Genomic DNA, 17,500 nt, shown 5'->3' on the forward strand with positions numbered 1-17,500 from the left:
ATCACAATTTGGGAGATCGCCTGAAGGTATTATTTTTATGCCTTCGACTACATTTGGAATTTTTTTTTTATATCAGTTTTAGTGCAGTGTCCTAGAGTTGTATGCCAGTTTTCCAAGTCATGACAGGGAACCATACTTTTTAAATTTTCTTTAATATCCAATATTATCGGCCATTTTTTTTAATACCAAATACAGTTCCATTGGGGTATATCAATTTTTATCTATTTTTGCCAAATTCTATATTCGTGCCTTGTTTAATTGCAGCCTGCACGGAAAATATGTCTTGCTTAAATGTAGGTATGAACAGAGAATTTTTTAGCATACAGTTACAGATTTCGCCTGATTTATTTTTTACGAATATTTTAGCATCGCCTCTTTTCAAGACTATACCATTTATTTGACTACCGTCGGCAAGTTCAATAAAATGACTTTGAGGATAAAAGTTTGAATCCAAATTAAAAAAAAATCAGATTCCTTGGAGATAACGTACTCTGTAGCACCACGATCTACAAGGATATGTTTGCTGTTTGTGGTATTGTCAAAGTAACATGTGAAGAGAAATGTATGTTCTTCCTCAAAGTTTTCAACGTTTTTTCCGTTTTTGAGCGTTTAAAGTGCCTGCTTTCGGGAAGCATTTTTGAACTCCATAATATTGCTTGAGTTATTACTGCCCACGAGCATACGATTAGTCTCTTCGTAACTGTGCCATGCCACTTTAAATTCGCTGAAATTTATGGGCATGTCTTTCTGAGTTATAACAGTCGTAAATAGTTTAAAATCCGCTTGAAGTCCCTTGACGGTCATTGATATCAACAAGTTATCGCTTATTATTTCACCTGAGAGTTTACAAGCATTGGCGGTTGTTTCTGCCCTTATCACGTAGTCGGTTATAGTTTCATCCTCGTTACGTTTCAGAGACGTTGGTTCTGTATATAGGGACTTTTTTCGGTTTCCGTTTTGATAAATAATGTTCTCATTATTTTTTTTTTATTACATTTTCACCCCAAACAAGGCAAATTGCCACTTTGGTGTAGGGGGCTACTATCAGGGGAAACAACTACTGGGGTACTATGTAGGGATTTGGGCAGCAAGGTGTCGGTTCACGTTACACTTGAACTTCTGCACGTCAGTACTGTTGGGGAAGCAGGGACCTGGAATGGAATTCCAGAGTCTTGGGGCTCTGGGGGAGAAACCATTGGAGTAAAAAGATCTTTTACATCTAGGGATCTCTACAGTGTGGGGGTGGGATCTAGTAGCCTGTCGGGTTTGTCGAAGGTGCTCGCGTCGTGGGGGCACAAGTGATTGCAGTTAGTCAGAGCATTCACCACTAAAATACTTGTAGAAAAGGCAGAGGGATGCAACATTTCGTCGATGGGACAGAGGCTGAAGCTTAGATGCCAGTTCAGGGCCTATCAGGTTTGCGACTCTCTTTTGAACCTTGTCAATGGCGAGAGACTAGTAGCAGATGCACCAGCCCAGATGTGGCAGCAATACTCCATAAATGGGCGAATGGTGGCCTTATAGAGGTACAGGATAATTTCGGTTGTTAGTAGTTTCTAGCACGGTAGAGAGAGCCTACCTTTCTTGCAGCGGCCCTGGCAATGCCTTCAATGTAATTGGTCCAACTCATGTTTCCTGTGAACGTTAGGCCAAGGAGTTTGAAAGATGGGCTCTCAGATAAAGAGTCGTTGGCCATTGCTCAGGGTGGTAGAGAGGGGTTCTTGTAATTATTGAATGAAACTAGTTTAGTCTTGGCAGCATTGAACGCGACCAACCACTTTTGTCCCCATTCCACTACAGATTGGAGGTCTTCCTCTAGTGTTTCTGCCATTTCTTTAGAAATGTGTTCATTCGTCTTCCTGTCGTGTCTGCCAGAGAGTGTAGTGTCATCAGCATATATACCCATCTCAGAGGCAATGTTGTCGGGGAGGTCATTTATGAATATCAGGAACAATAGAGGTCCAAGGATAGAACCCTGGGGCACTTCCGCATTTATATCATATTGTTTAGATGTGCGACCGTCGAGGACTACCTGGATTTTTCTCTTATCTAAGAAGGATTTAATTATGTTAAGTATTCTGCCAGTGATACCGTATGATCTGATTTTACTGAGGAGACCCTCATGCCATACCCTGTCAAAAGCCTTAGATATATCTAGAGCTACCGCTCTGCCTTCCCCCGCTTTGTCCAGTGAATAGTATATACGTTCAGAGATCACGGTGAGGATGTCTGCTGTGGAACGGGCTTGTCTAAATCCATATCGTTTGTCAGTCAGTAGTTTAGTATCTGTAAGATGATGGACTAGAGCATGGTTAATTATGGTCTCAAATATTTTGGCAAAAAGTGGGAGGAGGCTAATGGGGCGATAATTTGATGGGTCTGTCCTTTCGCCAGAATTCTTGAATACTGGTACAACAGATGCAGTTTTCCAACAGCCCGGAAAGCAAGATTCATTAAGACATTTGTTGTAGAGTTTGGAGAGAACTGGAGCTACTTCGGCTGAGCACTTTTTTAATAGCACAGCTGGGATAAGATCGGGTCCACATGCTTTTGAGGTGTCAAGGTTTTTTATGATAGCATGCACCTGAGCAGGGGTGGTTTTCAGATCGTCTAGTGTGGCGTCTGTCCACATAGGAAAGTCAGGTAGGGGGTGGTTGGAAGGGTCCAGTGTGGAGTTTGAGGCAAACCGACTGGCAAGCATGTTAGCCTTGTCGGTTGCGGAGGAGACAACCACGTGATTGTTGGTTAGTGGGGGAATTGTTTATTGCCCATTATTTACTACACTGTTGTAGATTTTTCTAGAAGTCTCGAGTTCCTAGTTTTTGTGCTTCGATGCGCTTTTTAGTGGTTTCTGTAAATTCTCTCTTAGCTGTCGCTATTTCTTTCTTAACGTTATTTCTAGCTTCTATATACTTCAGTCTGTTTGAATTGGACTTATGTCGGTTAAACCTACTGTATGCATGCTGCTTTTGAGTAATGGCAGTTGCACAAGTCGACGTAAACCATTGGGGAGAGTGGGGCTTACTATAAAATTTCCTCATGGGAACATGCGCTTCCATTGCAGTTTTGAACCAGTCACTGGTCTCGTTTGCACATTGTTCAGCAGGGAGAAAGAAAATATTTTTCCATGGAGCATCTCTAATTAGTTCCCTGATGGCTTCCCAGTCAGCCTTATTAAAATATCTCGTTGTTTTGAACACTGGCTCTTCAGTTTTGGGTCTAGAGTTTAGGGCGATTTCAACCATTATCACTGCATGATCAGCGTTCCCGAGAGGGATGTGGGCCTTATATGTCCATGCTTTTCATTCTATCATCCAATGTGTCTCTTATAACCAGAAACAGGCTTCTATCGTCTAAACATTGAATCAGTTCTGCAAAAACAGTCGCGTTCTCTTCGAGAAATCCGGGGTCGTTTGGATTCTCTGTTGGAAATTGTATGACTTTGTGCAGGTTTAGAATTCTTAGATATCCCAGAAATATTACCTGCCACAATTCGAATTTAAATTCCGATCCGTCAAAGAAAAGACGATGGCTGGGCTTATAACCTGTTAAGTTTTGAGACATTGTGTTGAACAAAGATAGCGGCGTAGTTCAGATCAGTACCCAAGATGGCGGCCAAGAATCAAATGATGTTCTTGCCGTAGTTAACGGCGAACTGATTTAATACAAAATTCGACTATTTTTAGGATAATTTTGAAAGGTGTTCATTGGTTGTTTTCAGCCATTGGTTATGAAAATAATTGGCCAATCCATTCGTCTTATACCCCCATCAGTAGTCAAAAACATTTTACATACCTATTTGCTTAATTACTTTCCTAGGTAAAAAAACAGTACCTTCTGTGAAAGCAAGATTATTACATTTCGCCTACAGCGCCACTGTCAGCAATAGTTCAAGTTACCGGGTGTTGCTAGTTAGAAAGGAAATCTTTGGCCCGACCAACAGCATACTTAGACGAACGTTTTACTGGTTATATTCTAATTTTAATCGTCGGATGTATATACGACGCACTGGAAAGGGTAAAAGAGACTAGAATCAGGCGCCTTTATATATCTCACAACTTTGACATCTTGCATATTTCTCTTGAAAATTAAATTATATACTATAACTGGTCGAATTCGTTACATAATCGATTATTCTTAAATAAAGGAAACATCTTGTTTGTGCTTAATAGTGGTACGTAAAAACAGCATCATATGAGTGCATGATATGCCAATTAGTCGAAAGCTTAAACTTTGATTTTCTTGTAATAGTAGAGGAAATTTTCCTTTTTAAGAAAATCAAGACATTTCAATCCCTTACAAAATAATCATATCAAAATAATATAAAGGTTGATATAGAAAAAAAAAAATAAAAAAAAAATAAATTTAAATTATCATATAAATATTTACATTGTAATATATAATAATATCAAATCTATTGTACAATATATAAAAATATACGCAATTTTACTAATAAAATATGTTATTATAATTGGAAAATAAATATTCTGTTTAAGTCTTTCTAATATATTAATACAACAGAAAAGTGTGCTGTATCACAAAAAATTCCAGTGTCGTGATGTTCCATTTCCGAAATTTCAGAGGATTCCCACCCAAAACTTATCAATAGACGCTAATAGCGACATAACTGAATTATTAAATCAGTTATTAGAAGAAACGCTAAGTTGACGCGACTTTTTAAGTATGTATGCTTTCGGCCAATTACCTCGGATCACACCAATTGCAAGGAATTACCTTAAACAAGTCTATTGCAAACCCACTCAAAGGTAATGGAATCTTGATAAATATGCATGTTCTTATATTATATTGTGACCAAAGTAATATTTTATTTCGCAAACTTGGTTATTACATCGCGAAAAGTTAGTTCAACCAAAACCCTAATTTACCTCCTCTCGCCATTTGTCTTATAAGTGTTTGTTTCCATTGTTTTTCTGTTCAATACTTTCTTATCTTTTTTTTATACTCCTTTTTTACGTGTTTTTATTTGTGTTGTGTGTCTACACCTAGGCATTATCCTGCACGTCACATCTTAGCAATCAAAATCGCCTCCCTGATTGAATTGTGCCTTACGTTGGTATATTAGCTGATGAAGTACCGAATCAAAACAGACTCGAATAGAACACCTTATATAACATTCCTAAGAAAATCCTCTCCATAATTTTTTTTAGAAGAATGGGAAAGAAAAAAATAACTATCACGTTAAATGCTGACCAAATTTTTCCTCTTTAAAATCACCAAAAGTATATGTACTTACAACCTAAATGTCTCTGTTCCAGTCTCGGTCAAACATCCAGAGACAACAGTAATTAGAATACACACATTGAGATCAATGCTAAGGAAGTTAAGAAAAGTGTCGGTTCTTTCTACCGAACTACACCTTTTACACCTCAAATTAAAAAAGCACAACTTCAAATTAAAAAACACAACTTCAAATTAAAAAAAACTAAACTTCAAATTAAAAAACATAACTTCAAATTAAAAAAGACAACATCAAATTAAATAAACCCAAGTTCAATTTAAAAGCACGTGACATTATGTTAGAATTATTCATACTCAAACTTTGTAAGGTAATTTGCATAACATCACTTATGCAAATTACCCACTATTACTTGTAGTTGCTCGCAACAATAAAAAAAGAAAAGTTTCTAACAATTAACATTACAATAATTTAAAATATGGAAAATAACAATGGATCTCCGGTAGTTGTGCGATCAAGTAGAGGAGTCCAGAGAGGCACAATACGTGGTCAGTACAAACGCAATCGAAATTCTGCTAAGCGTCGGATTCTGGAAGCCGCTCGAAATAGCAGGGACTGGACAACTGTCGCAGAGAACTGTGGGATAAATAGGAACACCGCGTACGCCTGGGTGAATAAACAGGCCAAGGGGCAAGACGTGGAGGATAAGCCGCGGGGTGGAAGGCGACATGGGAAAGTGAATCCGGACATGGTCAACAACATGCTTGATATAATCGGAGAAGATCCTACCATCACTCTCAAGGAGTTGGCCTTGAAGATTTAGGAGATGCATGGAATCAACCCCCCAATCAGCGTTACTACCATAAATAACCATCTCGATGGTAGACTCTTCACTGTAAAACGGGTTCACAAGCAAGCCGAGAATGTCAACACTCCGGAGAATAAGGTAAAACGTCGTATCTATGTAGAAAGGGTTATGGCCGCATTGGGAGCTGGTAAACATGTGGTGTATTTGGATGAGTCAAACGTGAACTTATTTTGTACTCGGACCGTTGGACGATCCGCGAGGGGCCAGAGAGTGGTGCTACATGTTCCAGGCTCGAAAGGTCCAAATATTCACATGGTTGCTGGTATTAGTCAACAGGGACTCATCAACTTCACCCGCAGGCGTGGCGCCTACAAGCACCCGGATGTCAACCAATGGGTTGCAGAACTACTCAATTCTGTCTTCGCAATGGGATATGATGCCGGACAGGTAGCCTTGGTAATTGACAACGCCCCGTGCCATTCCCGAGTGGAACAACTACACGACCAGGCAGCTTTTGCAGAAGTGGAGTTTATTCGCTTGCCTCCATACAGCCCGGCTCTCAACCCCATCGAAATGGCCTGGTCAGCCATCAAAGCCGTCATCAAGAGGGATCTACCGAGCGTTATACATGTGACACAACCGGAAGATATCACAAAAGTGGAGCACCGTCTTCGTCTTGTGGAGACCGCCATCGACCGAGCCTACCAAGTGGTAACTCCTGCCATGTCTCAGGCATTCTGTAATCGGGTTCAACGCCATCACGCTAGATGTCTCAGGGAAGAGGACCTCCCTGTTGGAGAATAAATGGTTTATCTATCATGTAATAAAATTTTAATTTAATTTGAACTTGGATTTTTTTAATTTGAAGTTGTGTATTTTAATTTGAAGTTTAGTTTTTTTAATTTGAAGTTGTGTTTTTTTAATTTGAAGTTGTGTTTTTTTAATTTGAACTTTAGTTTTTTTAATTTGAGGTGTAAAAGATGTAGAACTTACACACACCTTAGAGTATCATGTACTTCTAAGAAGCCACCATCCATTCACTAATAATTGTCGGCACATTTTGACTGCTGCATCTTCCAACCGAATAGTTAAAAACCTGATAGATTCCGGATAGCCACTACAACTAAGTCTCTGTTAACTCACCGAAAGTATGCCTTACTTTGTCTATTTAAAATTATTATTTTAAAGAGTATTCTTAGAAATACTAAAAACACTCATATCGCTCGATATAATTACGCCCGACGAGTCCGACAAGCTTCAAAACGCAACACTCATAGATCCGAAAATTCAGGAATATTACGACAGCTAGATATAGAATAATATCTGAGACCCATTTTTTACATGGCAGTACTGACATGCAACAGTGCAAGTTTAATGTACAAAACTTTATTGTTGCTAAGATTCTTACCATGTATCCGTGTGTATGTGGCAAAAAGAAGTAGCCCCTAATTCCAAGGTTACACCGGGCTCGTGTCGCCTCAAATACCAGCAAAAAATATTTCACCATCGTAGTGTGTGAGTTTTAAGAATATGAGGTCTTAATCTTCTAACGACTCATGCATCTCTCTCCTTCTCTCTCTCTCTCTCTCTCTCTCTATATATATATATATATATATATATATATATATATATATACATATATACATATATATATATATACATGTGTGTGTGTGTGTGGGTGTGGGTGGGTGTGATTGACCCGTCTTGTCAGACGAGTGCCACTCTCTCAGGCACTAAACGTCCATGACCCGAAAATGACTTTAGTCCTGTCGGCAAAATTCCCACGCTCAAACAGACATGACACAGAAGACGGTCACTAGTATATATATGCACGCATACATACATATATACACATACATACACATAAACACATCCATATAACACACATAGATGCATATATGCATACACAATACATAATACACATACATATACATACATACACCAACAAAAGGCGGTCAATGACATAATACATATATATGTGTGCATGTATGTGCGTATATGTGTGTATATGTGTGTATATGTGTATATATATGCAAATATACATGTATACACATGCACACACATCTATATGTAAACATACACACATATATACATACATGCATGCACAATGAACAATAGGCATACATACATATACATACACCCACGCATACATAAGCATGTACATACATATAAATACACACATATACAAATACATACACACGTATGCATACATATAAACATATGTACACATATGCACATGTATATACATACACGTACCTACATATACATACACACATAAATATGCACTCATACACAAACATGCATATACATATACATGTACGCGCATACATATATATACATACACACATGCATATATACACATACACACACATGCATATATGTACATACACTCTCAGCATAATACACATAAGACAAACAATATAAATATATATATACGTATATACATACGCACATACATATATTCATACATATTCACATACAAACAAATACACATATATATACACATATATGCATAAACATGTGCATGAACATGCATACATCTATGCATACATATACACATATAATGACGGCAGATCAATTATTACATGCTTGCAGCATTTCAGGCCTACACGCGTCAAAACTTTTCCATGGCTGAGGGAGTATCTATACACAGATGATGTTACAGAGTTTTAGCTTTGTACGGCAGTTAAATCTCTCTCTTGGTTAAAAATGTTGATATCGAGCAACAAGGAAGAACAAGATAGCCAGTAACAAGTAAAACTGGAGGCCATCTAATGTGGGTGCTGGTCTCCCGCTTTATTTATTTATTTATTTTTACAGCTAAGATTTTTTTCACCAAGGCTTACGGGAGTACTCTCCACCCCACATACACATGCCAATAAACGCATTCGTACATACAGATGGACGCCAACATACGTATGCATGTGCAAGCTAATGCAACATTAACCACGCAGAGGCACATCCGTACGGACACACATACGTATGCCTATACATACGTGCGCACACACATGCACATGTGAAATACACATGAAGGAACATTCGTATATAGTAATTGATCAGCGGTTGGACCTTTTTTCTCCGTTATCAATTTCCGCCTTCCTTTTTTGATTTGTTTTAATAAAAGGTTTGTTTTATAGTCACACATATGCAGTACATTACAATGATCGTGATGATGTTGAAAATTCACACATAATTTTCCCAATAACTCAACATACAAATCGACGAAAAACAACTGCCCTATTGATATGAATTACAGAAGCTTGGATTTTTTTTAATAAAACGGTTGTTTTAGACTCACACATATGTAGTGCATGATGATGATGATGATGATGATGATGATGATGATGATGATGATGATGATGACAAATTCACTCATAATTTTCCAAATAACTCAACGTACGAATCGACGAATATATATATATATATATATATATATATATATATATATATATATATATATATATATATATGTGTATATATATTCGTCGATACGTACGTGTATATATATATATACATATATATATACATATATATATATATATATATATATATATATATATATATATATATATATATGCAGGTGTGTGATTGTGTATAGACCAAACAGTTGATTTCTTGAAAGTAAAAAATTGTTATCGAGCTGAGATCACAAAAAATACGTACAAAATCTTACCCAGGTAAATATGCATGAGACAAGCTTTAACTATTATATAAAAAGGGGTTTGAAACTTACATATGCTAAAAATAAAGATTTACGCATGAAGAGTCGTCTAACAGATGATAGACAAGGATAAATCCGATGATACTCACGAAAATTTCTTTTTATTTCCATATCTTAGCTATCATATTTATCGGAGGAAAATCGATTACAATATTCCATATACATACATACATACATACATACATATATATATATATATATATATATATATATATATATATATATATATATATATATAGCATGCTGGACAGGTTGTTTTCCATTAAAAATAAATAAAATGATACCTGAATCTAAATATACTGTTATGATATATATATATATATATATATATATATATATATATATATATATATATGTATATATATATATATATATATATATATATATATATATATATATATATATATATATATATATATATATATATATATAACCCCACGCACACATATACGCGCGCATATGTATATGTATATATATAATATATATATATATATATATATATATATATATATATATATATATACAATATATATATACATGAATATAATTTAGAAATTTAAAATTTGTGACTTGAACAACTTAAATATAAATTATAGGCGTTTATTTTAGGCAAAACAAAGAGTACAGTATAGTAAATTGGTGTTCGATATTTGTACATCTCCACGGAGGAAAATATTAGAAAATATTTCAAATGCTTTGCATCTTATTTGTCAAATGTAATAAACATAAAAAATAAATAAAATGCCTGTAATAGTTTTTAAATCATTCTAGCAAAAGAGAATAATGGTAACTGCATATTGATGCAGCAGAAAAAAACCCGAACTTAAAATCGAAAGGTTATGCTAAGCCATGTCATAGAAGTTCTTGGTGTGCGGCAGGTAAAAAAGATCAAACATGTATTGTAATCTATCCAAGGAAGCTGGTTAAAATCCGATATATATATATATATATATATATATATATATATATATATAAATATATATGTATATATATATATATATATATATATATATATATATATATATATATATATATATATATACATGAACACACTGTACGTGAGAAGGTTGTTAGGGCCGTTATTTCCCTGGAATTCTTTGCTCGTGTAGTCTAGTCTTCTCTGAAGTTGTTACATGAAATCTGGCTTATTGTCACCATTAATATATGTGTTCCTAGTAAGTCGCTCTTGGACATCTCAAAAAGATGTGATATCTTGACTCAGGGCACCATTTATAACGATACCGATCCTGCAGCATTCCACCTGACACACCCGGTGTCCTCAACCTCGTCGGATTCAACTCGATATGGTATGTGCTCTTTCTATCGTACATTGTTTCGTTACAAGTTGAGCTGTTGATCGTCTTCACCCACTGCGTTTTCATGGTGGAGCGCTTTGCCTCTCGATCAAATCGTCTCCTACCCTGTGTAGGTAGTCTCTGGGTACATAAACAACTCCGCTAGTCATTGCGGCTAGCTGCAAAATGAAGAGTCCTCACCACAAACAAACAGAACTTCGGTTTATAGTAATAACAAACTATTTATTAATTTCATTACTTCATAACAGCTACTGTGTAAATTGAGGTGACTGACTATAGCAGTGAAATGGTGTATGGCCAGACAAGTAAATCACAGATTCCCCATTAACACAATCTAGTTAACATCATATTATCAGTCTCTGAGGACTCCCAAATTGGGAGCGCTGGATCAGCCCAGCCGTTCAGTTCGCTGGTTACGACTCTTTTCTTTTTAGAATTCCTTTTTCTTAATCCAACCCCTTTTCTCCCAATAAACCTTCAGAGAGTTTTTACAAACACCCTTCCTTTCTTCCTCCCAGAGCTTACATTTCGTCTTGTCCACTCAGCACCTCTTCCTCTACCTTTTATTCTGTTAATTTGTTCTGAAGTTTTTACTCATTACCAAATTAGGAGTGGTTAGTAATTCCGAGTCAAACAATGCCTAACAGCAACCTCTACCCTTGACCACCATTCTTAGTTGTCAACCTTAATCAGCTATGGGTCTCTGGATCTCTTCATACTTCTCAGCAGAGGTTTTAAAAATAACCCTTCATGTTAACAGATACATAAATACAATGAGATAAAAACAATTATTATTTGTTTTTCTTCTCTTTCTGACAACATCTCATAGGCATTTCTGTTTTGTCCCAATCAGACATCAATTCCTCATCTTAAGTCCTCTCTTCCCTTTTTTGAAAAACATGACCATCTCTTTTGACATGTAGATGAATCCAAATTCCTCCCTTTTTGAGGCAACACAACATCTGCTTTGTGTCTAACAAGCTTACAATAACACATCACCGGCTGGTCCTATTTTCCTTGCTAGGGTTTTGCATCTCTCTGCAGTCCTTCACCCCATCCCCTCCTGTCAAACACCTTCTCACTGCAATATGCACCTCGCTGCATGCATTAATGACACCAATAGTGGCATATCTATCTATCTATCTATCTATCTATCTATCTATATATATATATATATATATATATATATATATATATATATATATATATATATATATGGGTTGTCCGAACCTCATACGTCGAAATCGACGGGCGAGTCCATCATATATATATATAAATATATATATATATATATATATATATATATATATATATATATATATATATATATATATATATATATTCTAAAGCATATTGTATTAACCTCAAGGAAACTGATCACAATCCAATGTATGCATATTTCCACAGTTTTCTTTAAGATTATTGGATAGATTATATCAGTCCGGTAAAAGTTTTTTTTTCATATATCTATTTCAAGATTCATTTGAAGTTGTCAACCAATTTGTGAATAAAGATCTAAAATATCTGTAGACAAGCGATTAAAATTAAATGAAAATGGAAATAAATAAAATGGAAATAAGTAAATAAACTGATTTCTTATCAAACAAAGCAAAATAGTTTTTAATTATCAGACGAAGTTTTTGTTATCAAGTTTATATATGTAAGTCAGCACAAGTGAAAATGTTATATTGTTTAAATCTATGAAATTAAATGTATCTTCTGAAAATAACGAAGTGGTTGGAGGGAGGAGAAAAAGTAAGAGAAAGAAAAATAAAATAAAATAAAGGAGCGTCTAATTTATTTATCTTGCATATGAAATGTGTAGACAGGATTTGGCAAGATTAAAAAATAGTCAATGTTCAAGCTAAGATTTAAAAGATTATAGGCGGGAAAGACAGTACCAATCCTTTGTCTTGCATACAATAAACTTTTTATATTTGACATTTAACTTTTTTTTCAAATCACAAATGTTAAATCCTTAAATTATGATTTATTTGATCTATCTAGTATATTGGCCAAGTTTATTTAGCTGAAATAGTTTAAAATAAAATATTACATCCAATAATATTTGGTAAGACCAATAATCACTGAATGTGCACACCGGTAGATATAGTGTATTTCATTTTTCTGAATAATATATATATATATATATATATATATATATATATATATATATATATATATATATATATGAGCATGAGCAGACATACCCAAACAAACACACATGAACACACATGCAGAAACAAACCCACATTAGCAGACAAACACACACTCACATATATTACTATATTCATCTCTTATATATAGGCATATAATCAAATGTACATGTACATTTTATTATAATATAAAACTCTATCAGTCTTGCTTGTGTGTTTAAACTATCCATATGTTTAACAGATATCGGCTTGAAAAAAATAATACAGTCAGTTAAACTAAAAACAAATCCGTGCAAGTGTTTCATCGACACGTTTTCCCGTTTAAATTTTGCAAATAAAACAAACATATAATTTGTTTTGTTCGTTCTTTCATCAGCATGTTACGAACTTTATTTAAATTTTTCATTGCAAGTTGAAATAGCTTCAAATAAAGAAAGGCTATATGTTTACGATATAATAATATTTTAATTTTTTATATATTCAGTAATTTACAGTTTACACAATGCTAAGTCGTTGAGATCGTGTTAATTAAAAAAAAACGAACTATGTATTAACACAGAATAACGCCCAAAATTTTAGAAAAAGATTATACCAATGATTGACCAATTAGATATCTTACGGAAAACAAAAAAGTGGCATTTTTTAGTTTAGTAATAATATAATAATGTAATGTAGTTTAGTAATAAGGTAAAAAAAAATGAGCCAATAAGCTTTTAACTATACACTGCAACTGTAACTGTATATCTGCTTCAAAAAATACATTATTTGATATAAAATTAGATAATCGCAAAGAGTTTGCCGTATGATAAACGCTTTCATTTTCATAAAAACTACTTTTTATAATTTTAGTTTATGACCAAAAAAAGAAACTTTAATAGAATCGGTATAACTGTTCATTGCCTCAATAAACTGATCAAATAACTACCTCTGAATGAATTTCTCTAAAAATATGTTGGCCGTATTACGCAAAACAATACAAGAAAACATATGCTTACAGTACTGTTCAGGTTTGCTTATGAGGAGGACTTCCTTAGACCTTTTGTGAGAAAGAGATTGATTGCCTCTCTCTATTTTTCTGCTCGTCAAAATTAAACACACTGGTCTTATTTTTAAAATATTAAAAAAAGAAGGCATGCAATGTACACGCGCCGAAGAGAAATGCTTTCTGTCTGTGTACAAATAAGCAAACGGAACATCCGTGAATACATTTGGAAACAAATAGAATACTGATATTTTTACTTATAGCAATATTTTATTCAGGAAAATGTATTACGGTCTCCTTACATAGCAACCACTGCCCTTCTATAAAAATATACGTCACTGCTTGAATGTATTATATTAATACCATGAAATACGCTCCATTATTCCTCTCTACGATATGAGACCTACATTACGAAAATACTATAAAATAAATAAAGTGAAGGCACTGCTAGAATAAAGAATATCATACAAATATCGGACACTATCAGATTATGAATTGAGTATAGAATATTAATGTTTCGTCTCAGAATATATATATATATATATACATATATACACATATATATATTTATATATTATATACATATATATATATATATATACATATATACACACACATATATAAATATATATATATATATGTGTGTGTGTGTATATATATATATATATATATATATATATATATATATACACGCTGCGCGTCAAATTATTAACGAGATAATATTTTTTACCCAGTTTCGGAAGCTTACCGATAGTTTCATACGAAAAGCTTCGAAAACGTGGGCAATGCTGACTCCGCCTACTCTAAAATGTTCGTACTGTTCCGCGCAATGTAAACAACTTCCCATCGTAATTGCTGAATCCACGGTATTTTAGGGGTTCAAATTATTAACGAGATTGTTGTTTCGTCACTAAAAGGGTCCTAAAGGTTTTTTTAATAGATCTGAAAAGAGTACAATTACAGAAAATCTAGCAAAAGAAAACCTACTCGAAATATCGACAATGATAGGAAGGTGCAATGAAACTCTGAAGCACTTTGTCAAGGACCCTTAAAGGTACGTAAGAGAGCTGATGAAGGTAAATCTAGTGTTCTCTCATGTCATTCTATACCCAAAACGGATTTTCCAAAGTTTGTTCACGGCTGAAGTGCTTGTCAGATTGCTGGAGCAACCGATAGGTCCTAGATTAACGACACCGAAATAGCGAAATAAAAAAGAGATAGGTGTCTATAATTTTGTCGATTTAACTTGATGAATTAAATTAAGAAAACAAAAACACCCGTACAAAAATTTGAAAAATTTATTGTGAAATATGTGACGTTATTCTATTTCAGCAATAGAAAACGACGTGGTCATTCACAAAACGGGTGAGCTTGCGCTGTAAAATAAAGGTGGATTTTAAAGTCATATAGCCGGTGATGTATTTAAAAAAAGTGATAAAGTTTATATTAGTTCTGGAACGTGCAATAAGAATGCCCCTTCCCCACTCCCGAAAGAAGTAGAGCAACGAAACCTGACACAGTTTTTAGTCTTTCTCTGCATAAAAAAGCACCCAGAGTTATGCATTTCCCCAAATCGTGTGATGCAGTTTTGGAGACCGTTTTCGTAAACACCCAGGTTGGTCATCCAACCACGACCTGACTTCAGAAATCAAAGCTGCATCATCTGGGGCACGCTTTCCTTTCAAAAACAACTTCATGGCTGGGAAGATGTTTAAGTCAGAGTGTGCAATGTCAGGAGAGTAGGGAGGATGGGAAAGGATTTCATAACCACACCCCCGTGCTTCTGATCTGGCGACATGCGAGTTGTGGACCGGAGCGTTGTCCTGCAGGAAGAGGCTTAATTTGCTGATCTTGCCTTGCCTCTTGATTTTGATAGCTTCCCTTAATTTCCTCAAAAGTCCTTGCCATGATACACTTTGCCAGAAAATCTGCCATCATTACTCAATCCTGGTCCCAGAAGACTGTGAGAATGACCTTGCCGGCGGAGGGCTGCACCCTTGCCTTCTTTGGAGGTTGTGAGTCCAAGTGATTCCATTGCATTCACTGGGCTTTGGTTTCTGGATCATAGTGATCGACTCAGGTTTAATCCTGTGTAATCAGTCTTTTTAAAATATTTGACTCATCTTCTTGGCACATCTCCAAATTCCTCCTCGAGCACTCGACGCGTGCTCGCTTCGGGAATGGTGTAAGCAACCTAGGAATCAATCTGGCAGACCCCCTATGCATATTAAAATTACCATGAATGATAGTTTCCAGAGAACCTGTACTAATCTAGGCTTCATGGGATATTTGGTGACAAGTAATGTGTCGATCTTCCAAAATGGCAGCCTCAGCTTGACAGGCAGATTGCTCATCAATAGCAGAAGGGGAGCTACCAGGTCTGGAAACTGTTTCCACAGATTTGTGGCCATGTTTCAATTCACGATGCCAGCGTTTTACAAGGTCATATGATGGCGCATTATCACTATCAGTTTCTTTCATATCATCGAAAATCTTCTCTGGTGTGCGTCCTTTCAAATACAAAAACCGGATCACTGCTCGACATTCAACAGGCTCCATTTCACAATTGATCCAGTTCAAACACCTGTTAAAAAGAAACCCCAATTAGTTCAGAACTGTAATTTACCACATACTCCAAAAAGATATAAATAATTGCACATGAAAAATTTCAGCTAGATTAGACAACGGAAAGTGGGACAGGGGCATTAATTATCGCACACACTATTGTATGCCCCTTAATATTCAAATATAGTTGTGCCACTTAAATGAAGTGCCTTTTTTGTTAGGTAATGCATTGCTTAATATTTTATGTATTACTTATAGAAGAAGATGTTTCTGTGTTGCGATGGAGTTTACCTGTCTACAATTAAATTATGCTCTTTAAACAGATGTGTTCTTATTCTTGAAGTTACGTTATAGAAACCTCGGCATTGTTTAATGATGCTTGAATTTTAAATATGCGCAGATTCAATAAGTCCCCGGCGATAGTGTATTATTGGCTTTTATTATAAGTATGACTAAATGTTAATTAGTGATTGTTTTCTGATTCCCAAATTACATCTATGGGAGAGGGCTTGGCTGAGAGTAATCCGTCTTTAATGTTATCAATGTGCGTGTTTTCAGGACGACAAATTAAAATGGTTTCAATGTAACTAAAATAATATGTGTCTTACGTAATCTAAATTTGAAAGGATCAGATTATTAGAAATATTAGAAAATAAACCAGCCCAATACTCCATTGGAAGAATGACCGTAGGATGTCCATAAAATGTATGTTTTATATATATATATATATATATATATATATATATATATATATA

The 17,500-nt window shown here is 35.0% G+C and overlaps 1 protein-coding gene across 1 annotated transcript in view; it reads right to left on the reverse strand.

Moving 5' to 3' along the window:
• Window positions 1–16,451: 16,451 nt before the first annotated feature.
• Window positions 16,452–17,500, reverse strand: part of LOC145283856 (uncharacterized) — a 56,594-nt gene continuing 55,545 nt past the window's right edge. Inside the window, exon 3 of the mRNA XM_080132966.1 lies at window positions 16,452–16,690. Within this exon, the coding sequence (XP_079989092.1) occupies window positions 16,452–16,690 (239 nt within the window). The remainder of the gene's footprint in view (window positions 16,691–17,500) is intronic.

Source organism: Euprymna scolopes, chromosome 8 (genome assembly GCF_053919585.1).
Source record: "Euprymna scolopes isolate OS-2025 chromosome 8, ASM5391958v1, whole genome shotgun sequence".
Lineage (NCBI taxonomy): Eukaryota > Metazoa > Mollusca > Cephalopoda > Sepiida > Sepiolidae > Euprymna > Euprymna scolopes.